Source organism: Choloepus didactylus, chromosome 9 (assembly GCF_015220235.1).
Source record: "Choloepus didactylus isolate mChoDid1 chromosome 9, mChoDid1.pri, whole genome shotgun sequence".
Taxonomy (NCBI): Eukaryota; Metazoa; Chordata; class Mammalia; order Pilosa; family Megalonychidae; genus Choloepus; species Choloepus didactylus.
In genome coordinates, this window is record NC_051315.1 from 61,035,212 (window position 1) to 61,063,154 (window position 27,943).

The 27,943-nt window shown below is 34.3% G+C and overlaps 1 protein-coding gene across 6 annotated transcripts in view; it reads left to right on the forward strand.

The window, feature by feature from the left end:
• DYNC1I2 (dynein cytoplasmic 1 intermediate chain 2) overlaps positions 1-27,943 on the forward strand; it is an 83,408-nt gene that overhangs the window by 48,463 nt on the left and 7,002 nt on the right. For all 6 annotated transcript variants that reach the window (XM_037849186.1, XM_037849185.1, XM_037849189.1 and 3 more), the window contains 8 exons: positions 9,182-9,277; positions 9,486-9,648; positions 9,760-9,859; positions 10,341-10,466; positions 12,101-12,247; positions 12,595-12,708; positions 12,893-13,026; positions 13,875-14,019. In XM_037849186.1, coding sequence (XP_037705114.1) covers positions 9,182-9,277; positions 9,486-9,648; positions 9,760-9,859; positions 10,341-10,466; positions 12,101-12,247; positions 12,595-12,708; positions 12,893-13,026; positions 13,875-14,019 — 1,025 coding nt within the window. The remainder of the gene's footprint in view (positions 1-9,181; positions 9,278-9,485; positions 9,649-9,759; positions 9,860-10,340; positions 10,467-12,100; positions 12,248-12,594; positions 12,709-12,892; positions 13,027-13,874; positions 14,020-27,943) is intronic.

Below are 27,943 nucleotides of genomic sequence, written 5' to 3' on the forward strand. Positions count from 1 at the left end.
TCTTTAAAATTTCGTATTTGAGGTAAGTACAGATATGAAACTTTAAAGCAAACTAGGATTATAACTATATACAACCTTTTTTGACTTAATAGTAGATCACATGCCCCATTTACAACTCTCCTTTCTATGCCCAAGGATGGAACTAAAACATCTTTTCCTTTCATTTTTAACTTGTTCCTAAAAAGAGTTGACACACACACACACACACACACAACACGGTATTACATTTTGAAAAATTTTAGGAAATCAGGGTAACATTTTTATTCATGTAAGCATTCATTTCTATGGCTTCATTTTTCTTCATTCCTGCTGCTCCATTCATCAATGAGATAGTTTTCACGGGTATAAAAACTCATCCTACTGGAAAAGAAGCCACTGATGATAAAGTCATTTGAGACATAAGCAACTTAGGAAAGAAAGGAGGGAGGGAGGAGTGTGTGGAGAATACTAAATTGCTGCAGAATTCCATAATCTCCAGAAAATATTATTTTATTAATTAGTATATTAATTTGATAAGCATTATGTCTGTCTTTCTGGAGCTATGTTAAGTCAGAAAGTGAGCAAAATAGCCAAAATAAAGGCAAAATGACTCATTTAAAAAAATAGGCTTTTATTTTTCATCTGATAATTTGGGAATTCTATTTTTTAGTTGTATCATACTTTTGAAATGTGTTTTAAGTTTTTTGAAGTGAAAATGTTTAAAGCTATTTGGGGTTATATCTGTTATGGTATACCTATAATTATATTCACTGTAAATGAAGCCTTTCATTAAAAAAGGTTTTTTAATTATTACAGTAGTACATCATAGAGAAATTAGAAAATGTGGAAGATATAAAGAGGAAAATGTGATACCACTGTGCAATAGCCATTAATATTTTGTTTCCAGTTTTCTATGAATATATTTTTTCAAAAATTATACACACACATATGGTTTTGTATCCAACTTGAAATTTGTGTTTTTAATTGCTTGTTTTTAGATTTATATAAATTTTAAAATGTGAACATGTAACTTACTATCTTTGGACTATGTATAGACTGGCATGATACAAGACTGGCATTTTTCAAAAAATTCTTTTTCCCATTTTTATTTTGCAAGTGATTAAAAAAAAAAATAACATTATGATTTGTTAGATAAACTAATAACCCAGAAGCACAAGGTAATCTTGTTTTTTTCAGTTTGAAATTATGCGAGGCAAGGTTTTTAGCATCCTTATACTTCAGCTTCTTTCCCTACATTTTCCATGAACACAGGGACTGTTTCTCTTTCATTGCTGTAATGCCAGGACTGAACATTGGTATGTAGTAAGTACTCAATATTTAGTGAAGGAATTGTTTTTACCTATTCAGGAGAATAATTTTGCCTACTTGGGATGTTTATTTGCATGCTTCTACTCTGGAAGTAAATACTGAGAAAGTAGATAATTTTCAAATTATCTACAGTGTAACTGTAACAAATTATCTTCAGTGTAATTTATCTGTGTAACAAATTATCTTCAGTATAACAAATTATCTTCAGTATAACTGTGACAAATTATCTTCAGTGTAACTATTGATGAAATTGGGCAAAACAATATTATTATTCTTAGTGCCTGGTTTTAAGATAACTATAATATATTTTAATTTTTATTTGCTCTTAGGTCTAAAATTGAAACCATTATGGATTTTGCTTTACAGCCTTCTTAAATTCCTTGATGATACACCACGTAGACACATACATGCTATTATTTTGTGTTCTCTGTATCAGTTTGAATGCTATGAACAAAACTGAACCTGTCAGAATTTCTTTAGTATATTTATTTTAGCATATTGGTCTGTACCAGGTCTCTAAACTTCATGTTTAAATTGATAATTGAAAATTAAAACACCAAAAAAGTGCCTGCTACATTACATATTGGGTGTAGTGTGAGGCACTTTAATTACCTCTTAAGTGTCTGTGCTGGTTTGAATGTATTATGTCCCCCAGAAAAAAGCCATATTCTTTGATGCAATCCTATGGTGCAGACATATTAGTGGGGATTAAGTTGGAATGTTTGGATTAGGTTGTTTGCATGGAAATGCGCCCCACCAAACTGTGGGTGATAACTCTAATTGGATAATTTCCATGGAGGTGTTACCCACCATTCAGGGTGGGTCTAAATTAAATCACTGGAGCCATATAAATGAGCTGACAAACAGAAGGAAGTCAGTGCAGCTGAGAGTGACATTTTGAAGAGGAGCTACAGCCAAGAGGAACACTTGGAAGAACGCACAGAAGCTGAGAGAGCAGCTGCAGATGAGAGACAGTTTGAAGATGGCCGTTGAAAGCAGACTTCTGCTCTGGAGAAGCTAAGAGAAGACAAATGCCCCAAGAGCAACTGAGAGTGACATTTTGGAGAGAAGCCAAAGCCTAGAGAGGAACATCCTGGGGGAAGGCCATTTTGAGACAAGAACTCTGGAGCAGACACCAGCCATGTGCCTTCCCAGCTAACAGAGGTTGTCAAGACGCCATTGGCCATCTTCCAGTGAAGGTACCCGATTGTTGATGCGTTACCTTGGACACTTTATAGCCTTAAGACTGTAACTGTGTAACCAAATAAAGCGCTTTTTATAAAAGCCAGTCCATCTCTGGTGTTTTGCATTCCGGCAGCGTTAGCAAACTAGAACACTCTCTAACCCAAACCCTCTGAAAATTCAATATTGGTTCCATTTACTCATGAAGAAGCTGAAGCCGGAAGAGATAACTTATCAAGGGTCACATGGCTAGTAGCTATGACCAGGTCTGACTGATTCTTATGTGTGTGCTTTCCCTTTTTTCCTGCCTCTAAACCAGGGACTTTCATGCTTTTATGACAGTAACCTGCAGTAAGAAATTCTTATTTTTAAAATTCTGACCATAACACATTACATTTATTGGTTTACACCTGTAGTGTGAAAGACATCACTTCATTAACGGACAACATGGTTGGCTTATTTGTTGATTTATCCATATCAGTTCAGTATTGTTTTATAGTTATTGTCTCATAGTGTACGAATAACTGGCTTTGCTCTTCCATGGTGTTAGATAGAATTTTTCTTACCTTTATTGATAGAATGTGAAAGTGACAAGATGAGTGACTGGGCCCATTTTCTCACGGACTTATGTATCGGTGCATTAACACCATCTTTAAAATTTTTCCTATGTGAACTAGATTTAAGTGATAATTTTATGAAAGCCCATGTTTTTAAATTCATAATTTGGTAAATATTCATTTATTCTACAAGGTTATTGAGTATATGCTATATGTGAAGGTACTAGATTGTCTTTTCTTCAGTTTGTGTTTATTTTAGTTAAAGGTAGAGGTATATAAGTAAAGGAGAATGAGAAATGTATCCTGATACCATGGAGCCATTTTGACCTTTGGAACGGTTTTTTAAAATGAGATAATTTACTTTCTTCTTCATTAAAGTTATTTTCATGTCTAGAGCTCTTACATTAAGTTTCATTTCCCAATTTTTGGAAGTTTGAAAAAGAGGGAAAGATAAAAACCCTGAAATTAAGGTTTTGTAATCAGGAAAAAAACACTTTGTGCTTAACTGTACTTGTGCTTACCCTTTGCTTAGTATAATGGTTCTCAAACTTAGCCTGGTTGGTTCCCATTTAAAAATTGTGTTACAAATCCCAAAATTCACCATGAGACAAAATTGCCTAAATCTCAATTCAGTTGTAACAGACAGTAAATTAAACTTGGGTGGGCAGTGTAACCAGTGCAGAAGTAATGTGAGTTACCAAGTTGAAGATAAAAATTGGTCTTAGACTTAACTCTTATCTGGTTTTTTTTTTAAGAACAGCCTGTTCTTTTCAGAAACAGTTTTTATTCTCCTGCTTTTTTCTTTTCCCCCATTCTAGCCATCTTCTTGCTTTCAAGTTGACTATATAAGTTGGTAGTACTATTTCTGAACTGAGATGCTTTGTTGTCTTAAAGCACCTACTGTGAATGAAATTGACTAGGACCGTGTGACCTCAGTCAATTTCACTCTCTGCAGGTAAAAAAGCTTATCATGGCAGGAGCATGTTACCTACAAATATACTCCTGGAAAAGTTACTTTCTTTCCTTAGCTTTTAAAAGTTTTCAATTCTTTTGAATATGGCATTTTTTCTTATCCACCTCTTCATGTTTTTTAAGGAGGAAGAAATCCTAAAGGCTCTTTAATCAGCTTGTTTACCCCTGAGGAAACTGAGCCCCAGAGAAGTTAATTGATGAACCTAAGGTCACAGTGTGAGTGTCAGGGCTACAGCTGGAACCTGGCTCTGGATTTCCAGTGAAGCGCTGTTTTCTGCTTCCTTACCTTTGTGAGGTTTTGTGATCATTATTCATATTGGTTTAATAGCTAGATACTTTTCCTCAGGTACATGTTGATTAGAACTTACAATATGTAGAAAATTCTTATATATAAATAGCTCTTAATCTTTTATTGCGTGATCTGGAATCCACACTTCCCACATGTACTAAATTTGGCCTTCTGGTTAATATTACCCTTGTCTAAAATTGATTTTTTTTTTCTTATTCTGGAATAAATTGATAACATATTTAATAAATTAGTTTTAACCCTCAGAGAATCTGATACAATATGAGTATAATTGAAAATTGAAGCATTTCATCTTACCCTTGATTGAAAGACTTTAGTCAGCATATCTGAAACTGTGGCCTCAAAAAATATATTTGGTAAGAGATCACAGATAAAAGGATCTATGTAGATGATGCCAATACTGCCAAAATAAAATCTTAATTATATCAAAAGATACTATGTAGAGAGACAAAATGCTGTGTTAAAATCAAATAAATGATGTAAAGTATTTCTCCTATTTTAAAAAATTTTCCCCCAAATTGCCATTAGATCTGTATTCAGGATATTTCCTGATGAAGAATCAACTATGTATTTTTCCCTTGTTGAAGATTCAAATTATTAAAGAAATCCTAGTGACCTTGCATCTTATTCTAGGTGTTTAAAAAAAAACAAGTGGATTCCATGGTACATACGTGCCGTTTTGTCCTACTATAAGACTATCTTAAGTATGCATTTGATTTTAAAGAATAAAGTATAAGAAGGTGAAATTGTATCAGATTGAAATGAATAGATTCAAAATGTTGTTGATCCAGAAAAGAAAGGATTATTTTCATAATATTAAAGGAAAGTCATTAAAATCTAACCTATATTTTAATGAGTGAAGCATTTCCTTCTAATACTCTCATTTTATAAAAGATGTTTGTGAAGTTTTTCATAAATGGAATTTTTGTAAATCAAATCATACTTTTATATGTAACAGACACATTTCTTGATTTTTAGAACTCATTGGCAACTTCCTTTGTTCCATGAATAATCAGACTACGTTATAAATTGGGAAGTCTTCATAGGATATTAAATTATCGTAAAATAGGGTACACCAATTTAATGTCACTACATAATGAATTTATAGACAACAAATGCATTTCATAAGCATTTAATATACTGGGATAGGATATGCTTTTTGTTTCATATTGAGAATTAATCGTGATAGATTCATAAGGGTCAATATTAATGTTAGTAAGGATTTTCTAAGATCTTTCATGTTACCTTTTAAATGTGTTGTAATATTTAAACATAATTCAGAGTGTTCATTTGTGGCTTATTCTTAGCTATGTGTATCTTAAATGTAATATGACATACAGATGAGAAAACTTGTTCTGCAGACTCCTTTCAGCTTAACAAAAGCCACCCATTTCACAGATGATTTAACTTTGATTAACCCACTCCATTGTAGCAGATTATTCCAACAACTAGAATTTCGTTCTTTGGTGTTATTTCTAGGTGCAGTTTAATTTACAGAGCAGCTTTTCTTTCCATCTCACCAAAATACATCACAATTTTGATGTTAACTCAAAGTAAAAATTCAGTGGTTCATTAAACCTAGTTTTAGCATTCATTGACAGGAGATTTGTCATTTTAAAAGTAACTGCTACTTTTATGCAGTCTTTACTGCTCCGTTTATAACCTTAGATTCCCTGTCAGAGAAAGCATGGAGTTAACCATCTAGCATATTGTAATGAATATTCATCAATAAATTGATGTGACATGGCAGTCCAATTTTTCAGTCTTCCTGCTCTGTTGCCGTCTTTTCCAATTTTAAATATATTGTAGATTATCATGTAATAGGAACTAGCTTCGGAAATCTTTAGAACTGCAATACTATTTTTTTAGTGATGTTTACAGTACCTCAATAATTATTATATTAGTTCATAAGAGAGGTGTATTTATTTCAGAGGAACATTCTACAATCTGATGTCTCGTATTTTTGCCAAACATTTGGTGTATAGATATAGGTAGATACTTAAGACCAGCTTTATAACAAAAATATTACATTTTGCAGGTTTTTAGAACTGCATATCATTTGTTTTTATGTTCCTTAAATTTTCTTTAGCTTAATCATTTTTAAGAAGCTTGGGCTTTAGTACCTATCATCATTTTAAGATTGGTTTTTAATTCATGTAGAAAGACGTTCATCCATTTAAAGTGAAATCCTGAGAGCATGCATTTAAATAGTTTATGTTCATCATTCAACTACGACTAAAATAATTTATGTGGACAAATAGACATGGAAAATGCCATATAGTAGACAGAGATAGTTCACTGTCGAACATGCTTCATCTGTGTTTTATTTTTAAAAGGAAAAGAGCATCTATAAACAAGATCTTTACTGTTAAATATGTAGATTATGAGGTCACTTAGCACTAAAGTACTGACCATATGCATTATGACAAGAGTTTGACATCTGTCATTGGAAATGGTACTTAGAAGCCGTATAATGCAACAATGTTAAGGGAGGGGAGTAAGATGTGGATAGGAGGCTGTAATTTATAATTCACAGTGCTCAAGAATAACCTTTCCATGATGACTTAAAATTCCTATCTTTTATTGTAGGATTTACGTACGGTGAATCCTACTAGTAAACAAAATTGATTAGAATAACTGATACTATTAGCAGAAAAAGGAAAAATATATATATTTCTCATACAATTTTTGAGTAAATATGTTATTCCAAATGTCAACTTTTAAGTTAAATGTAATTAAGTTCTTTTATTACATTACACTTGCAGGTGACTTTATGGCAGAATTTCATCCTAATGTTTGTACAGTACAGTATAGAGTTGCTACCAGTTATACTGTTTTCCGATTTAATAGTTCATTTTATATGAGAATTCATCTAAAAAGGAGTACTGTCTTTCTATTTCTCTGTGTGATTATTTTGGCCAGAAAAGCTTTCATTTTTTAAGTAGCACAAAAGCTGTAATTGGCGTGCTTTGTAAGGAAGTGTCAGTGTGCAAGAGAGTGGTGATCACTAAGAATTCTTTTACGTGTTCTTTCCCCTTTGCACCACCGCCTCCTCAGCAGGGTCACTGAGATCACTAGCTTTTCTTGAAATGGCCATTTTCACTGGCAGGTGCATTATACCCTGTATTTTCAGATTGTTTTTCCATTCTGAATGTTTGGCAGGTTGATTGCTCTGGCTGCATTGATGGAGAAAGGGCTGACAAATGCGGTTGGGCTGGCTGAAAAGACAGTGATTACTGTTTTCCTTTGTGGCTGATTGAGGCCCTTGAAAGGAAAAATTTTAACCTTCACCATTTGGTTCAAAAGTATGAGCATATATTGAAATCATTCGTGCCATTTATCCTAGTTCTGTAAACTTGTCAGAACGTAAAAATCGCTCAATTTCAGGTAATGTAGGATTGGCATACGTCATTATCATTTTGATTAAGTTGGAGGTTGTATCATTGTGTGCATTATACAGTGTCATTTAAAGCTTTCTTTCCTACAGTCACAGTTATATTTTCATTGCTTATACTATGAAGTTAGAAAGATTTTCATAGCTCTCTAAAGCTAACACTATGTGTGTGGTTTGGCAGCTGGTGTGGCCTACAAGGCTGCATTTTGTTTGCAGGGTGAAGGCTTGTCTGTAGGCCTCCTGGAGTGTGGGTAATTGCACAGGCTCGACATTGGGAAGAGACAGGATTGGAAGCAGTCAAGCGGAAGAATGTTATGCCATCCTATTGCCACCTTGTAGCAGAAAGACACAATCCCAGCAGTGCCATCTGGTTGTTGCTATCTAGTCAGCTGGCCTGGCTGCTGGGACCATGACTTGGCAGCTGGTTCCCATCCTTGACCATTCTTTTGTGTACATTGCATATATGTGTGTTTTAGATCATTTTGAACATGGGTCAGGGAAATGACTATAACAAACAAGTAAAGTCCCCTTATTGAATAGGCTCTCATTACTTGAGATGTACTCTGCTGCAGACGCCTACTGCTATTCCCTTGTAGACAAATGACACATCTGTTTAGGCAATAAAAATAAGTATTTTCTTCATAAAAATGCACTTCAGGATATAGAAAAATAGAAGGTAAGCAGGTTTGTATGTTCTGTAACATTTAAAAATAAATGATTTTAAGTTACTTCCTGGTTTTCAGACATAAGAGGAGAGTTAGTAATATAATAACATCTTATAAACATTGTATATTATATCAATATAGTTATCCAAATTAAGGAAACATTTTAAGTGCTTATTGCCACATCTTATAACGGTAGATAATGAGAGTTGCATTTAAAATGACAGAATAGAAAATGTGGTCTCATAGCTATTATCTTTAAAATCTGCCTCTCAAATAGCAACCTGAGTGTTAATGTAAGCCATCTTTATGCCGCATGAAGACCCATTAGACACTGATGGTTTTGGATCACAAGTACGCTGCCAGCTCTGTAGGCTATTTTAGACATTTGATTTTCTTCGTTTTACAGCATTAATGTGTCAGCATGCTACATAAAACTATGCAGGAGTTGCATGTTATTCTGTCCTGAATGATAAATGCTTGCAAGCTTTTAGAGAAGTCCATGAGGAAATCAACCCAATTGCTTATATATCTTATTTCAATTTATGTAGCTACAGAATTTGGTATGACTATTGATGAAGTACCACATGGGTATGTATAAAAACTTAACCAATAGTTTTCACTTAATTCTTCCTTTAAGACTGTGTTGATAAAATTCATATTATTTGTACTTGTTCTGTCTTATGGTAGTTTACTTTTGAATTTCTATGGGGAGCCATGATACTTTTGAAATATTACCTAAGAAGTTATTGGCTTTTTTCATGAGAGTTATTTTTGTTTCATTGGTCTTATTTTTCAGACGAAGAGGAAGAAGACGATGTAGTAACTGCTAAACCAGCTACTGAACCCGAAGAAGAGAAAATTTTAAAGAAAGATGAAGAAAATGATAGTAAAGGTATCTTTAAAAATATAACTTCAAAAACTTTTGTTGATTCCTGTTGAAATTTATTTTATTATTTATGTATTAAAGTAGAGTAAAATACTATAAATCAAGGTGAATCTGGTTAAAAAAATGTATGACATTCATTAATCCAAGCTGTGATAGTGAGTTAACATGATATAACCGACATAAATCAGACTTGAGAAAATCATTTGTTTTCCAGTACCCCCTCATGAGTTCACTGAAGAAGAAAAGCAACAAATCTTGCACTCTGAAGAATTTTTAAGTTTCTTTGACCATTCTACAAGAATTGTAGAAAGAGCTCTTTCTGAGCAGATCAACATCTTCTTTGACTACAGTGGAAAAGATTTGGAAGACAAGGAAGGGTAAGGTTTAATTGCTAAGATTATGGTTTCAGCAGTGTTAAATTACTTTAAGATTAAGAGTGATATTAATTATAACACCATCTTTTTTGGGGGTTTGGTCCTTTTCTGTAGAGAAATTCAAGCAGGCGCTAAACTGTCATTAAATCGACAATTTTTTGATGAACGTTGGTCAAAGCATCGTGTTGTTAGTTGTTTGGATTGGTCATCTCAGGTAAAATATAACAAAATTAGTTGCTGTTAACTCATTTTTAAATTATAATCTGTAGATAGTTTTTAATTATGGGAACTTTTTGTAATTAAATCAATATATATAATTTAATATAATAATGGAGGATAGTTAAAATGTTACCATATTCATTTTGTCTTATATACTTTGGAAGAAAGGATTGGAAACATTATTTGTATTTATAATTCAGGATTTTATTCAAGCCATAACCCAATTTTACTAATATCAATTGCTCGCCACATCCTTTGGATAATATTTAAACACATTAAAAATTGTAAATAACTAACTGTACTAATTTAAAATTTACTAGCATTCCAATGAGCTAACTCTAGAGCTATCTTTCTTGGTGAAGTATTAGACATTTGTATTTTCAGAATAATTTGATAAAGATAGTTGAGGAACTAGGAACATGAAACAGTTCTTATTTATGCATAACATTTCTTTTTCAATTGATTCTTGTGAATAGTACCCAGAGTTACTTGTAGCTTCCTATAATAACAATGAAGATGCACCTCATGAGCCTGATGGTGTGGCCCTTGTATGGAATATGAAATACAAAAAGACTACCCCAGAGTATGTGTTTCACTGCCAGGTAAGATGGTTTTAACAGTCTCCCCCAAGTTTAAGAATTCATTAATGAATGTAGACAAGTGCCTTTTTTTCTTTTCTTGTCAATGTAATTTCATTGGATTGGCATGTACTGAACCACTCCATATTTGCAAACAGATGTTAACAGAAAACTGAAGACTTCTCAGTTGAGCGTGTTCTGCCTTTTGTAGCTTTTCTGACATCCCTTATAATGTTTAATCACACCTAAAGTCCTTTGCAGTTGTGATTTTCTGTTATTATGAGTGATTGCATAAAAGGAATCTTATAAATTGTCATTTCTACAGGGAGTTTGTCAGGAATTTATTTGCTGACTATACAGTTTTATGGTTGGCCCACTGAATTACTTATACATGGCCTAAGGAGTTAGAACTGTATAGTTCTAAGTAGAAACATATGTTTGAAGTAGAAAACAGATGCGAATTTTTAAGGTGGGTTTAGTGGAAGGTTAGAATTTGCAAGCCTTTTCTGGTTACATAAGGTATAGTATTTTAATAATGTCATAATTCTGCAAAAAACACTTGTGAATCAAAGCTAGCGTATATACTCTTTTGTCAGATTACTGTCAGAGGCTAATGCAAGGCCAGTTATGTTTTGATTTAATACTGTAATCAAATGAAATAGTTTCTTGCCTTCGATAAACTTGCTTAAACTTATTTATGTGAAAAACTGTTTCATTTGACTTTTTAGCAGAAAAAATTGTAAAGATATATTTTTATGTTTCTGAAACAAAATGAAATTTTTAAACAATGTAATAGTTTTTTTTTTCCTTAAATAACCTCTAATACCTTATATTAAAGGGGGAAATGTTTTGGATTATAGATTTTTTTTTTTTTAATTCAGTTTTATTGAAATATATTCACAAACCATACAGTCATCCATGGTATACAATCAACTGTTCACAGTATGATCATATAGTTATGCGTTCATCACCACAATCTATTTCTGAACATTTTCCTTACATCAGAAAGAATCAGAATAAGAATAAAAAATAAAAGTGAAAAGAGAATACCCAAACCATCCCCCCATCCCACTCTATTTGTCATTTAGTTTTTACTCCCATTTTTCTACTGATTTTTTTTTCAATTTTTTAACTTTGTTTATCAAAAAATTAAAAACAAACAGGCAAACAACAACCAAAAAAACCCCACAACATTTCAAACAAAGCAATGGATTAAGGAAAACAAATAACCTAAAATAACTACTTTGCTTCCAATATGTTGCTACCATACCCCAAGAAAATTAATAAACCCTGTCCAAACAGAGGAGTAAGAAAAACAAATAATCTAAAATAACTACATTGCTTCCAACATGTTCCTACCATACCCCAAGAAAATTAACAACCCCTAAGAAAACAAAGGAATAAGAGAAAAAAAAAAACCTAAAATAACTCTATTGCTTCCAACATGATCTTACTATATCCAAGAAAGTTTACAAACCATAATCATTCCTGAGCATTCCCATAACATTGAGATTACCCTCCATAGTTTATCTGTTCTTATTAGATTATCATTCCCCCTCCACTAATTGGTATCTCTAGGTCCCCTACTAGATGTATTTTTATAACTTGTCAGGCTTCTTCCTTGTGAACCTTAATATAAAACTCTTGCTTATTTACAGTCAGCTGTGATGTCTGCTACATTTGCAAAATTTCATCCAAATTTGGTTGTTGGTGGCACATATTCTGGCCAAATTGTACTTTGGGATAACCGTAGCAATAAAAGAACTCCAGTGCAAAGAACTCCACTGTCAGCTGCTGCACACACAGTAAGTAAATAAGATGATTTCTGTTAGACTTCTGTGCACTTTCACCATTAACTATTTAGTAGTGTCCATCATATAGTCTTAGAATGTGCTTCCTTTCTATAAATTTCTCATCATTTAGCAACCAAGAACAAAGATCTTTTTTTGTATTTTTGGAAATTTGTTTTATTAGAAACTTAATCTCTCTTCTGAGACTGAATCTTTTTGTTAATCAAGTGAATGGCAGCACAGTTCACATTACAAATACCTTCAAAGTTATTTGAGACTGTTTTGATTTGAAATGTAAAAATTTTGTTTCATTTTTTTGTAAAATAATCACTGAAAACTTACTTTAATGTCTCTTTCTTTAGCACCCTGTATATTGTGTAAATGTAGTTGGAACCCAAAATGCTCACAATCTGATTAGCATCTCTACTGATGGAAAAATTTGTTCATGGAGTCTGGACATGCTTTCTCATCCACAGGTAGATTAAACTTGGAATGCTTTGAAATTATGAGGGAAATATTGTTATTGTTTATTTAAATGACCCCATTTTAGTTAAGCAGCATAATAATAGAATTACAAACCAATCAGAACTAGAAATTTTTTTATTAAACACTAAAAGTTGCAAGTTTACAAAATAATTTCCTCAATTTTGTCTGTTTTAGGATAGCATGGAGTTGGTTCATAAACAGTCAAAAGCAGTAGCTGTGACATCTATGTCCTTCCCTGTTGGAGATGTCAACAATTTTGTTGTTGGGAGTGAAGAAGGCTCTGTGTACACAGCATGCCGCCATGGCAGGTAAACTTAAACTGTAATTTGCAATTATTTAAAATTCTCCCTTGAATAATTTCATTGAAATAAACTGTCCCTTATTTAAATAGAAATCTGTCTTAGAGCCATTATTATATGTTATAAATTATTTAAGTTTAGGGTTATGAAATTAAACTTAAATATTTCTCTTAAAAAAGGTTGTTTTGGATTTTTGATGTGTTCTGGATTTTGTGGGTTGTGTATGTGCAAGCACACACAGAAATTAGTGATAGGGAGGAACATTTAGTAATTCCAAATACAGTATCCACATGCCATACACTGACTTTTAATAAAGTTGTAAGTAAGAATATTTTCAGCTGTTTTCCCATTTCAATTTATTTAGACTTTGAGCTTTAGTTCAGTCCCCTTGATAATTGTACAGTAATGTCATGTACACATTTTAAATTGACTAGTATTTCTCCTGCTGTTCAATCTGTTTTGAAATTGTCTGACTGTACCTTATCAATTGCTTCCTTACATAAAATTGAGTGTACAGGTTTCATCTCACATACAGATTACCTTCATTTTCAAAGCTTTTGATTTAGAAGTCGCCCAGATTGTCTCTCTTACATGTAGTATCACTTTATCTCTATTTTTCCACCTCAGATAGTGGGCTTTTCAGTTCTTTTTCAAAAGCATGATGTTCATGGTTTATTGCTTTAGCAGTCTTGTCACATGTGGATAGAATAACACTCAAGTTATTCTAATGCGTTATTAGCACAGAATTGAAGTTTGGTGAACTTACGTCAAGGTATGTGTTTAAATCCATAATAAAATGTATTTATGTTGGTCTACTTGCAAGAGAGTTCCCTAACATTTTCACTTTTATGAAATAGCAAAGCTGGAATCAGTGAGATGTTTGAGGGGCATCAAGGACCAATTACTGGCATCCATTGTCATGCAGCTGTTGGAGCAGTAGACTTCTCACATCTTTTTGTCACGTCATCATTTGACTGGACAGTAAAACTTTGGACAACTAAGGTATCTAAAATATAGATGTCTGCTCATTTGCTCAAGTTTCTGACACAAGGTGGTGCTCTAATACTATATAGGAAAGATGAAAATCTTTCAAATAGCTTAGAATTATTTACTGATAGATCAAACCTGAGAAAAAGTTGCATAGGACATGAGTAGGTCTTTGGAAATTGTAGTTTTCATAAAAGTGTGCTGACAAATATGGTTAACTCCACACTTAAGCAAAGACCAATCTTCCTGTTACTTCAGACTTCACAAGCACAGTGCTGTTTACTCCAAATTGAATTAGGAGAAAAGCCTCTAAGTATCTCTCATAGCATCTTGCATAGCTGTCATACAGCCCAGCACAAAAGCCATGTATTTGCTCTATGGAGAGTTTGTGGAGTCTTATTAAGACCTACAGTGACTTGAAGAGCTGATGAAAAATGGAGAAAAGACAGAGAAAAACTGATTTACATTAAAGTCCTTTACAATAAGTTTATACATAATTAACTTGAATCGTTAAGAAACTTTGTTTATAGGTATGGATGTATTTAATTCTTGTTTTCTACAGTAAATACTTTGTTTAGTTTTACTAAGCTTCAGTTATTTGAAAAATCCACTTATATGATCAAGTGCTTTCTGGTCCTTCATTACTTCAGATAAATGTGACATTGCAGGAGAAGGATTGTAAGGATTTTAGTTTTGTTTCTCTGCATACCATCTTCTGAATAAAGTGGAACCTGGCCCGTTGAAAGTGTCAATGCAAATCCAAGTAGGGAACATTGTTCCTGCTATAGACCTTGTAGTTCCAGTTGACCCCATTTTAAAATTAAACTGCCTCAACTTTGCTGTCAAGTTTTCTGTAGTATTACATTGTTGCTGGTGTAACTTCATATTTGGTATATCAGATTCTATTTAAAGTAAGTTAAATTTTCAGCTTTTTTTTTTTCCTGTTTCCATCTGCCTTATTCTAAATGGTGACCTTTTGAATAATTCATCATGAGACAAAGTTGAGAGACTTTATTTGGTTATTCCATTTCTTTGAGAAAATCTAGTGGTGTTAAGAAATGTTCCTCTCTATTTTAGTTAATTCATATGTATGTTTTGAGTGCTGGCCTCAGAAATTTGGGATGAACTCACTGTTTACTTGTCTTTTTTTTTTTTTTTTAATGATTCCTTTCAATTTAATATGAAATGAAGTTGGAAGACTTTGCCTCCAAGAGCTTGCCTTTTAAAATTGAGTGTTTGCAGATTTAGCATAGAAGAACAGTACTTACCTAAAGTCTAATGAAGGAAATATATAGAAAAATACTTAACAGTATCCATCATGTAATAGGTATTTAACAAATGTTCAGTTTTTCCTCTTAATGGGGATCAGACAGAGCCTGAGTGCATTTAATAAATCATCTGTTTTCTTTCTTGGATCATTCTTGAATTTTATGTTCTTTTAATGAGATTTATAAAGTGGGAAAGGGTAGAGAAAGAAGATTATCACAGCCACAGGCAAAGAAATGCATAATCTAGCCAATAAAACCAAACCAAGATATAGAATCGGGAAGATGTACAAAGCCAACTATTTCTTTTTAGGCTCAGGCAACCATAGATGTTGCTAGATTTCCAGATATGCTTTCTCCTTAGTAGTTCTTTATATAATCTCAGGAGACAGTACATGTTTGTTAGGTTGTTAACCAGCTTCTTTTTTTGGTAATTGAAAAGAATCTTAGCTCTATTTGTAGATTTTTTTTTTAATTTCTCAGACCTTCAGTTTTCCAGCTTTCTTTGGCTCTAAATTTGAGGCTTCTAGTTATATTACCAGCAGGATTGGAAAATTAGGAGTTTATCTTGCCTAAACAAGAACAGAACTTACCTTTTATAGCAGACTGATGTTTGTTTTTGTGATACTACATAGCTGGTTGATTGATTGTTTTTGTAGTTTGCTTATTTCAACATGGAACTGCCTTCAAAATAATAAGAATGACAGGCAGGTAAATCTCTTTCCCTGCTAATTAAGCTAGGTGTTACTTCCTTCCTTGAGCCTTATATAGAAGACTCTTTTATTCATTCAACCTTGATACGTGCCTTTCCCCTCTCCCCTACACGCTTACATATCCCTCCAAGGTTAGTAGCCAGAGGATGGGCTAGCATAGAACCAAGGTATTTTCGTACATACCAAGTGCCCTCTAAAACTTTTTCAGAAGATTTACCCTTTATTCTAACTTTTCTGCACCCAAATAGTTCCATTCTGTGAAGGGTAAAGCAGCAACCATGTGTTGAGTAAATATTTTTGTATTTGGCATATCATAACTCCAAGTCATTGTTTCAATCTTGAATTTATACTTCCTCATTATTTAAATTGCTGGTATTTATTACTACCCTGCTGAAAAACTTGATAGAACCTCTGCAAAACAATGGTAATGAGTAACAGGCAATTTCTAAAATAATCCCTCTTTAAAAACATTGTTCCAATCTGTTTTAAGCTTTTTAAAGCAGGACCTTCACATATATGAATTTAACAGACTTTAAATGTTTTGTCTGCTTCTACTTTTTAAGTGCTTTCTGACATTGGGAATTGAGCCCCCCATAAACTGGGAGTATGAATTGTTAGATATGGCTTTATATTTGTGTCCTTTAAGATCTGGTACTGCCCCAATAGCAAAACAGAATTCCTTCTTTTTCTTCCTTTTTGTAAGCCCTCTGATAATCCCTAGGAATCTCAGTTTGGCCTGGCCTCTAATTTAGTTTAAAGTAATCTACTTCAGAAGGCAAATTCTAATCTTCGCCTAGTCAGGAATTTATATTGCAGTCAAAGAATTCTGTTTCATCAAATTGTTTTTATTACTTTTTCCAACTCAGTATTTTTAGTAAAGAAGATAAACAAACATTATTTTCCACATATTGGTGAAGTCTTAACCAACCAAGACATTGCTTCTAATATATTTGGAGAACTCTGTTTCCTTCTCAAAATACCAAATTTGAAAATTCGCAACAGAAGCACTTTAGCTAATCTAAATGATAGGGAGAATACATGAGGAGTAAAAGCATCTTCAAGGTAACCTGAGGATTCTATAAAAGCTTATTTGGGATAGACCTGGTAAATTAGCTTAACGTTCTACCACATTTAGGCATACTTATTATAGATTACTCTTAAAACATAAGAACTATTTATTTGGGGACAAAATGTTTCAATGTATTCACAATATACTCTAAGAACCAAAGTCTATCAGATTCATATTTACCATAAAATAACAAACCCTAAGGTTCATGATATGGTAATTTCTTAGAATAGGTAGTTTCCAGCATTTCATAGTCCAAACAGTCTTAAATTTTTCTTTACAATTTCTGTTCTCTCAAATCCCCTTCTTATGTGAACAGCTTACCTATTTAACTTTCAGAGAATACCAGCCTTAAAACAAAGTTAATAATGAGATCCTATTAATTCTTAGGATAACAGCTATGCACAGATTACAGAAGTTAAAATGGAACAGTGCTTTGATTTTGGGGTGTTTGTTGGGGAAGGCTGGCTGACCATCCAGACCCAGCCCTGCATGGCATCATTTATTAGTAACTTGCCAATATTACCAGTGTCCAACCTCTCCTTTTCATGTTCAGAAACTCAATTTTGTCAGTCTATTAGAACATTTGAAGCCTTAACTTCTCATTTCCTATCCCTACCCCATTCCCTAGTAACTTTTATTCTAGATTCTGACTCTATGAGTTTGCTTATTCTAATTATTTCATATCAGTGAGATCATACAATATTTGTCCTTTTGTGTCTGGCTTATTTCACTCAATATGATGTCTTCAAGGTTTATCCATGTTCTCACATGTATCCAGACTTCATTCATTTTTTATGGTCAAATAATATTCCATTATATGTATATTCTGCATTTTGTTTATCCATTCATTGGTTAATGGACACTTGGGTTGCTTCTATCTTTTAGCAATTGTGAATAATGCCACCCTGAACATCAGTGTACAAATATCTATTCGAGTCTCTGCTTTCAATTCTTTTGAGTATATACTTAATAGGGGGATATCCGGGCCACATGGTAGTTCTGTACTTAACTTTCTGAGGAAGCACCAAACTTCCATAGCAGCCACACCATTTTACATTGCCACCAGCAATGAATGAGTGTTCCCATTTCTCTGCATCCTTTCCAACACTTGTAATTTTCCATTGTTTTAACAGCTGTCATTTTAATGTGTGTGAAAAGGTATCATTGTGGTTTTGATTTGCATTTTCCTGATGGCTGATGATGTTGAGCATCTTTTCATGTACTTTATGGTCATTTGTGTATCTTCTTTGGAGAGATGTCTATTCAAGTCTTTTGCCCATGTTTTAATTGGATTGTTTGTCTTTTTGTTGTTAAGTTGAAAGATTTCTTTATATACTCTGGTTATTAAACCTTCATCAGATATGTGGTTTCCAAATATATTCTCCCATTTGTATAGGTTGTCATTTTACTTTCAAGATAAAGTCCTTTGAAGCAAAAAGTTTTTAGTCATGATGAGGTCTCATTTATGAATTTTTTGTTGTTGTTGTTGCTTGTGCTTTGGGAGTAAAGTCTAAGAAACCATTGCCTAACACAAGTGTTCCAGTTTGCTAATGCTGCCTTTTCGCAAAACACCAGAAATGGATTGGCTTTTATAAAGGGGGTTTATTTGGTTGCAAAGTTACAGTCTTAAGGCCATAAAGTGTCCAGGGTAAGTCATCAGCAATCGGATACCTTCACTGGAGGGTGGCCAGTGGTGTCTGGAAAACCTCTGTTAGCTGGGAAAGCATGTGGCTGGCGTCTGTTCCAGAGTTCTGGTTTCAAAATGGCTTTCTCCCAGGACATTCCTCTCTAGGCTGCACTTCCTCAAAAATGTCACTTTTAGTTGCTCTTGGGGCATTTTTCCTCTCTTAGCTTCTCCAGAGAAAAAGTCTGTTTTCAACAGCCGTCTTCAAGCTGTCTTGCATCTGCAGCTCCTTTCTCAGCTCCTATGCTTTCTTCGAAGTGTCCCTCTTGGCTGTAGCTTCTGTCTGAGCTTATATAGTGCTCCAGTAAACTAGCCAAGGCCCATGCTGAATGGGTGGGGCCACACTTCCATGGAAATCATTCAATCAGAGTTATCACCTACAGTTAGGTGGGTCGCATCTCCATGGAAAAGCTCAAAGAATTACAATCTAATCAACACTAATACATCTGCCCACACAAGATTGCATCAAAGATAATGGTGTTCTAGGGGACATAACACATCCAAACTGGACAATAAGGTTTTGAAGATGCTTCCCTGCATTTCCTTCTAGGAGGTTGGATAGTTATATTTAGGTCTTTGATCCATTTGAGTTGATTTTTGTATAAGGTGGGTGTAAGGTAGGAGTCCTCTTTTTTTTTGCAAATGGAGATAGGTTTTCCAAGCATCATTTCTTGAACAGACTATTCTTTCCCAATTCGGCAGTCTTTGCTCTTTGTCAAAAATCAGCTGGCCACAAATATGAGGGTTGATCTCTGAGCTTTCATTTTATGCCAGTACCATGCTGTTTTTATTTCTGTGGGTTTATAATAAGTTTTAAGATTGGGAAGTGTGCATCCTCTATCTTTATTCCTCTTTTTCAATATGGCTTTTGCTATTTGGGGCCCCCTACACTTCCATATAAATTTGGTGATTGGGTTTTACAGTTCTGTGAAGAAGGTTGTTGGAATTTTGATTGGGATTGCATTGAATCTATAAATGGCTTTGGGTAGGATTTACATCTTAACAATATTTAGTCTTCCAATCCATGAGCATGGAATGTCCTTCCATTTATGTAGGTCTTCTTTGATTTCTTTTAGCAGTGTTTAGTAGATTTCTGTGTACAAGCCCTTACATCCTTGTGCTTGGTTAGATATATTTCCTAGAAATTTGATTCTTTTAGTTGCTATTGTAAGTTTTTTTCTTGATTTCTTCTTCTGATTGTTCATTGCTGTAGAAAGAAACAATAATGGTTTTGGAGTGTTGGTCTTCTACCAAATCACTTTGCTGAATTCACTTATCAGCTCTAGGATTTCCTTGTATAGGATCATGTCATCTACATATGGGGAAAGTTCTTCTTCCTTTCCAGTTTGGGTGCCTTTTATTTCTTTTTCTTGCCTAATTGCTCTCGCTGGAACTTGTAGTACAATGTTGAATAACATTGTCTTGTCTTGTTCCTGATCTTAGAAGGAACATCAGTCTTTCACCATTAAGTAGGATGTTAGCCTTGCAATTTTCATATCTACCCTTCATCATGTTGAGGATGTTTCCTTATATTCCTATTTTTCAAAGTGTTTTTATCAAGAAGTAGTTCTAGATTTTTGTCACATGCTTTTTTGCATGAATTGAGATGATTGTGTGTTTTTTTCCTCATTCTGTAAATGTGCTTTATTACATTAATTGATTTTATGTTGAACCACCCTTGCATACTAAGGATAAATCCCACTTTGTCATGGTGTATAATTCTTGTACTAGGCTGTTGGATTTGGTTTGTTGAGGATTTTTACATCTATATTCATAAGAAATATTGGTCTCTAATTTCAATTCTTGTGATATTTTTATCTGCCATTGGTGTGAGGGTGATGTTGGCCTCTAGAATGAATTAGGAAGTCTCCCTTCCTCTCCAATTTTTTGGAAGAGTTTGAGCAGAATTGGAGTTAAGTCTTCATAGAATGTTTGGTAAAATTCCCCTGTGAAGCCATCTGGTCCTGGGCTTTTCTTTGCTGGGAGCTTTTTGGTTCCTAATTCAGTCTCTTTTTTAGTAATTAGTTTGTTGAGATCTTTTATTTCTTCTTGAGTCAGTATAGGTAGTTTGTGTGTTTCTAAGAATTTGTTCATTTTATCTAGGTTATCTAATTTATTGACCTACAGTTGTTCTTAGTGTTCTCCTATAGTTCTTTTATTTCTGTGGGGTCAGTAATAAAGTCTCCCTTTTCATTTCTGATTTTAGTTTATTTGTATATTCTCTCTTTTTTCCTTTGCCAGTCTAGCTAAAGGTTTTTAAATTTTATTGTTTTTTTCCAAAGAACCTACTTTTAGTTTGTTGATCCCTCTATTGTTTTTTGTTCTCTATTTCATTTATCTCCACTTTAATCTTTATTATTTCCTTCCTTCTGCTTGCTTTGGGTTTAGTTTGCTCTTCTTTTTCTATTTCTTCCAGTTTCGAGTTTAGGTCTCTGATTTGAAGTCTTGCTTCTTTTTTAATGTAAGCATTTAGAGCTATTAAATTTCTCTCTCAGCAGTCCTTTTGCTGTATCCCATAAGTTTTATGTTATATTTTCATTTTCATTCACCTCAAGTTATTTCATAATTTTGCTTTTGATTTCCTCTTTAACCCATTGGTTGTTTAAGAGTATGTTGTTTAATTTCCATATATTTTCCTTTCCTCCCTCTGTTATTGATTTCTAGCTTCATTTCAATGTTGTCAGAGAAGATACATTGTATAAATTCAATATTTTTTAATATATCGAACCTTGTTTTGTGACCCAACCTATGGTCTGTACTGGAGAATGATTCATGTGCACTTGAAAAGACTGTGTATTTTGTTTTTGTAGTGTGAAGTGTTCCATATGTCTGTTAGGTCAGTTGGTAGAGTGTCATTCAAATTGAGTACTTCCTTACTGATTTTCTATCCGTTATTGAGAGTAGTGTATTAAAGTTTCCTACTGTTAATGTAGAACTGTCAATTTCTCCCTTCAGATCTCTCATTATTTGCTTCATATGTTTTGGGGCTTTGCTGTTAGGTGCATATGTGTGTATAATTGTTAACATCTTCTTGTTGAATTGACCCCTTTATCAGTATATAGTGACTGTCTTTGTCCCTCTATAACTGTTTTTGACTTAAGGTATGTTTTATCTGGTATTAGTATAGCTACCCCAGCTCCCTCTTGGTTACTACTTGCAAGGTGTATTTTTTTCCATCCTTTCACTTACAGTCTTTGAATTTAGGTGGGTCTCTTGCAGACAGCATATAGTCAGATCATGTTTTTTTATCCATTCTGTTAATGTCTGACTTTTGACTGTAGAGTTTAATCCATTTACCTTTAAAGTCACTACTGATAATGCAGGACTTTCCATTTGCTATTTAGTCTTTGTAAGATTTATGCCTTTTTTAGTACCTCAATTCTTCTATTAATGCCTACTTTAGTATTTATTGTTTTGTGTGTGTGTGTGTTGTACCATATTGAGTGCCTTCTCTTTTCTATGTGGATATATTTTTCATATATTTTCCTTGTGGTTACCCTGGGGTTAAAATTCCTAAATATATAGCAGTCATATTTGGTTTGATACCAACTTGACTCCAGTAGCATACCCCTGTACTTTTACTATTTCCCTCTATCCCCTCACCTTTTTTTATATTTATCACTTATATCTTTGGACACTATATGTCCAAAACCATAGATTCATCATTACTTTTTATGCATTTGTATTTTAATACATGTAGGAATGAGGAGGTGGAGTTACATACCAAAAAATATGATACAATAATACTTGCATTTAGTCTTTATTTCTTTATGCCATTTTAAACCACTGCCAGGTGTCCTTTTCTTTTAGTCAGAATTCCCTTTAGCATTGCTTGTTGACAGGTCTAGTGGTGATGATCTCCCTCAGCTTTTGTTTATTTGGTAATATCTTAATCTCTTCCTCATTTTTTAAAGAAAGTCTCTCCAGATAAAAAATTTTTAGATGGCAGTTATTTTCTTTCAGCACTTTATTTCAGCCCACTTTTCTCTTGCTTCTGTGGTCTCTGATGAGAAATTGACACTCAATCTAATTCATACTGCCTTGTACATAGCACATTGCTTTTCTCTTGTAGCTTTCAGAATTCTTTCCTTGTCCTTGGCATTCAATAGTGTGATCAATTTATGATGGGGCATATTTCTCTTCAAATTCATCCTGTTTGATGTTCTCTGCTCTTCTTGATGTGCATATTCACATCTTTTGCTAAGTTTGGGAAGTTCTGTGTCATTTTTTTCTTTGACTATTCCTTTTACCCCTTTCTTTGTTTTTTCTCCTTCCAGGATTCCCATAATGCCAGAGATGTCTTAGCCTGTTTTTGCTTTTTATAATTATTTTTTCCTTCTGCGCCTCAGCCTGACATTTAAATTGTCTTGTCTTCAAGTTCACTGATTCTTTCTTCTGGCAGCTCCAGTCTGCTATTGAAACCCTCTTTGGAATTTTTATTTCCTTTATTGTGGTCTTCAACTCCAGTAGTTCTGTTTGGATCCTTTCTAAAATTTCTACCTCTTTATTCTTACATTATTCATTCATTGCTTCCCTGATATCCTTTAGTTTATTCATCTCTTTGAGCATTTTTAAGATCATATTTTTAAAGTCTTTGGTATGTCCATATTCTGGTCTTCTTCATTAATTTCTTTGGATTTTTATCCTCTGCTTTTGGATGGACCATCATTTCCTGTTTCTTTGTCTTGTACTCTTCTAAGGCACACTGTACATTTTAATATTTTAAAATATTAATTCTGAGATTTATTCCCTGAGATGTCTGTTTCACCAGCTAGTGATGACAGATTTTCTTGAGCCTCAGCTCTCCTACCAGGAAGGTCTGCCCAAGGTGAATGCAGTGTGAAGGGTACTCCCTTTCTTTTCTGAGCCTGTGTCTTGTCCTGGGCTTCTGGTTGGTGGTTGCTTTTGAGTCCCTATTTACAGAAGTTTGAATGCCCCCTCTATTTCCCAGGAGACAGACCTTCCTCTTCTAGGTGTTTAAAGTAGACAAGCCTTTGCCCCAGACCATCTGACTCTATTGTTTTTGACACTCCTTTTGTTGTCTCAAGCTGCTTTCACCTGAGGGGCAAATTCTGGGTAGGGGGTCATGCTATAGAGGAGTTTCCCCAGTCAGTCTTTCCCAGCTGAAACAGGGCCAGGGACCCATGAAGGGGATACATACCGGCTCCAAAGTGCATTGTGGAGGGGATCAGGAAGGGCACCAAGAACTTCTTCCATGGCTCCACAAAGCTGAGCTTTCTTGACCTGCCCAGCAATTTCAGTTCTTCAGCTATCTGTCCTCCACAGCCCTGAGGATGCATAGCATCTTTAAACATTCTCTGCCACCACCTTTGTCTGGGGCAGTTTGGAATGATGGCCTTCCTCAGAGCTGGGCCCCCAGCAATCTGAAGCCACTAATCAAAAGCCATGATCACCAATCAGCCGGGCTCACCCCTGGTCTTGGGGAAAAGGATTTTTTATCCCTTTCTGTCATCAGCAAGCTAGCAAGGGGCTGGACCCCATGGCAGCCTGCTGTGAGCATGGGGTATGGTGTGCCAGTAACCACCATGCAAAGAGAGCAATTTATTGGTCTTTACAGTAATTTACTTGCTTCTTCCTCCCACTCTTCCCTGAATGTTGTACAGTGTACTACTTGACTGTGGAGTTTCAAAATAGTTGTTTCAGACAGTTTCTGCTTTTTTAATAGTTGTTGTGGTGGAAGGACTGAATTCTAGAGTTTCTTGTTCCACCATCTTCCTGCAGTTCTTGACCATGGTGGTTCTTAACCATTGCTGTACATCAGAATCACTAGGGAAGCTGGAATACTTTTCTAAAGAGAAGCTTATCCTTGTAGTCACATGGTTATCTGCCATCCCTTACAGTGGTATCTCTTGAATCTTTTTGTTCCTCTGAAGCTCATTCTGTAGTAGATCCCTCAGGAGGTGCTCATGGGTACATTATTCCATTATTCACAACACTTCGGTTTTATATAAAATCCATGACTTATATTTTCTTTCTTTGAGTACCTTCAATATGTTAGTTACTCTTCTGTCTACTGGCAAAAAAGCATTGCTGTCAAAAAGTCTGTTTACAATCTGATTTTCTTATATTTCATGTGACTTGATCTTTTTACCTGGATGATCAAAAATTTTTTTTCTTTTTCTTTAAGGGGCTGATTTGCATCAATACACAGGTTACCCTATCAATATAGAGTTTGAAACGGTCTTTCATTTTAGAAGAGTTCCCTCGAGTTATTGTTTTCTATCATTGCTTTGTTTTTCTTCCTCAGGGCTTGTCACTGTATGTATATCTTTGCTAAATTTTATTTTTTAACATTCACTTTCTCTTCCTTCCTTTTTTTTTTTCAATAAGCTTTATTGAGATACAATTCACAAACCATAAAATTCAACCTTTTTAAGTATATTCACAGTTGTGCAACTATCACCGTGTTTTCAAACTTCAAAAAGAAACCCTGTTCCCATTAGTAGTCACCACCACCACCCCAGTCCCTAGAAACCATTAATCTACTCTCATTCTTTTTGGATTTGCCTATTATGAACAGTCCATGGACATTTTATGGAATCATGATATGTCATTAGCTTCTTTCACTTAGCAAAATGTTTTCAGGGTTCATCCATGTTGAAAGTATTTCATCCCTTTTTACAGCCAAATAGTATTCCCTTATATAGATATATAACTTATTGTTTTCACTTGTTGGTCATTTGGATTGTTTCCCCCTTTTGACTGTTATAAATAATGATGCTATGAACATTCATAGACAAGTTTTTGTGTGGACATATGTTTTCATTTTTCTTGGATATAAATCTAGCTATGGAATTCCTTAGGTCATATGGTAACTCTGCCACTTTGAGGAACTGCCAAACTTTTCAAGCAGCTGCACCATTTTACATTCCCACCAACAATGTATAAGGGTTCCAGTTTGTCACTTCCTTGCCAATACTTGTTATTGTCTGTTTTTTTTTTTATTTACAGCCATCCTAGTGGTGTGAAGTGATATTTCACGTGGTTTTTATTTGCATTTCCCTAATGACTAATAATGTTGAGCATCTATTCATGTGCTTATTGGCCATTTGTTTATCTTCTTTGGAGAAATGTCTATTCAAATCCTTTGCCCATTTTTTAATTGGGTCTGTCATTTTATTATTGAGTTCTAAGAGTTCTTTATATGCTCTAAATGCAAGTCACTTACCAGATATATGATTTGCAAGTATTTTCTCCCATGTGTGGGTTGTCTTTTCACTTTATGGATAGTATTGTTTGAAACAAAAGTTTTTAATTTTGATATAGTTGATTTATCTATTTTTTCTTTTGTCACTTGTGCTTTTCATTTCATATTTAAGAAACCATTGACTAATCCAAGGTCACAAAGATTTATTCATATGTTTTCTTCTAGGAGTTTTATAGTTTTAAAGCCCTTGCATTTAAATCTGTGGTACATTTTGAGTTAATTTTTGTGTATAATGTGAGGAAAGGCGGGGCTGGTCCAACTTCATTCCTCTGTATGTGAATATCCAGTTGTCCCAGCACCATTTGTTAAAAAGACTATTCTTTCCTTCATTGAGTTGTCTTGCTACTTTTCGTAAAGGTCAGTTGATCATAAGTGTAGAGTTTATTTCTGGACTCTCATTTCTATTCCATTGATCTGCATGTCTGTTTTACGCCAGTACTACAAAGTATTGTTACTGTAACTTTGTCATAAGTTTTGAAATTTGGAGGTGTGACTTCTACAACTTTGTGATTCTTCCTTTTTTTTTTTTAATTAAAAATTTTTTCCTCATTTCCATCTTCTATTTCTCATAATGCATCATTTTCTTTATTACCTCTTGTGTTTTTTCTAGTTTAATCTTTATTTTTTTCCTTTTATTTCTAAGTCTTTTCCTGAATTCTGTTGCCTCTTTTTAGAACTTCCTTTTATCTTGCCACCTCATTTTAGAGTTTTTCTAACATGATTTATATTGTTCTTTCATAGCTTTTATAATTCTCTTAATTTTTTAATGTCTCGTTTTGAAATATTAGGTTATAGTTTTCATCTATTTTGTGGGTATGTCTTTCTTGTATCTTTTCATTGTGAGAAGGTATGTTCTGTTCCTTAATCTTAGAACTGATATAGTTACTATGCTACCTAACAAATGACTCCAAAATTTCGTGAATTAAAAGAACAGCAACATTTATTTTGCTCACAAATCTACAGTCTGGGCAGTGCTCACTTCTGTATCACTCAGCATTGGTGGGCGCCTGGAATCATCTGATATTTCGCTTACTTGTATCTCTGTCCCAGGTCTGGGAAGACTCAGACAGCTGGAGATTGGAACAGGTGGGGCTTTTCAGGCATCCCCTTTATCTCAATGTGGTCTCTACACATTGCCTCTCCAGTATGACATTTGAGGAAAAGCAGACATCTAATAGGGCACTAAGGTCTCCAAAGGTGGATGTCCCAAGAGAAAGCAGCCACGCAGAAACCCTCTCACCTTTTGTGACCCAGCCTCAGAAGTCATTCAGCGTCACTGCCACAGAATTCTGTTGGTTAAAGCAGTTATAAGGGTCTGCTCAGGTTCAGGAGGAGGGAACAGAAAAAGAGCTTGTAGACGGGGGAGATATATAGATGGATATTGATATATCCACCTTTGGAAAACACAGTCTGCCACAATAACTGTATGGAATTTGACTGATACCCTTTTCTGTTGCTTATTATCAGCTAGTGAAATGTGTTTTTTTATATTTCTAGAAGGAAAGGGATGGGCACAGGTAGCTTTTCTAGTTTCATAGTCTAGGCTAGAGCTTCCCTTTTGTGTTTTTTGCAGATAATGATTCTATAAGTATGTATATATGTACGTCTGTGTACTTGTGTGTGTCTGTGTGTGTGTGCAACTTGTACTTTCTGAGATGTGCCTTTGCCTCTCCACCAGTTTTATTTGAACTTTCCTTTCCTTCTTCATTCTTGTCCCTGTCTTCCACAATTTGAATTCTACTTCCAGCAGTTTTTCTTCAGCAAGACTTTGTCTTGGAAGAGAGCTTTGGCGTATTAATTTTAAGAGGATGTAGGGCCCAAGTGCACCATCAGACCTTAATTATACTGTATGTCAGTCTGCCTGTGTGTATTTGTAAATGGGATTCTGGAGAACTCACTCCCAGTTTCTGCTGCTATTCCCAGACTGGCCCCTCATTCTGCCCTGTGAGTATCATATACTGCTGACAACTGTGAGGGTCT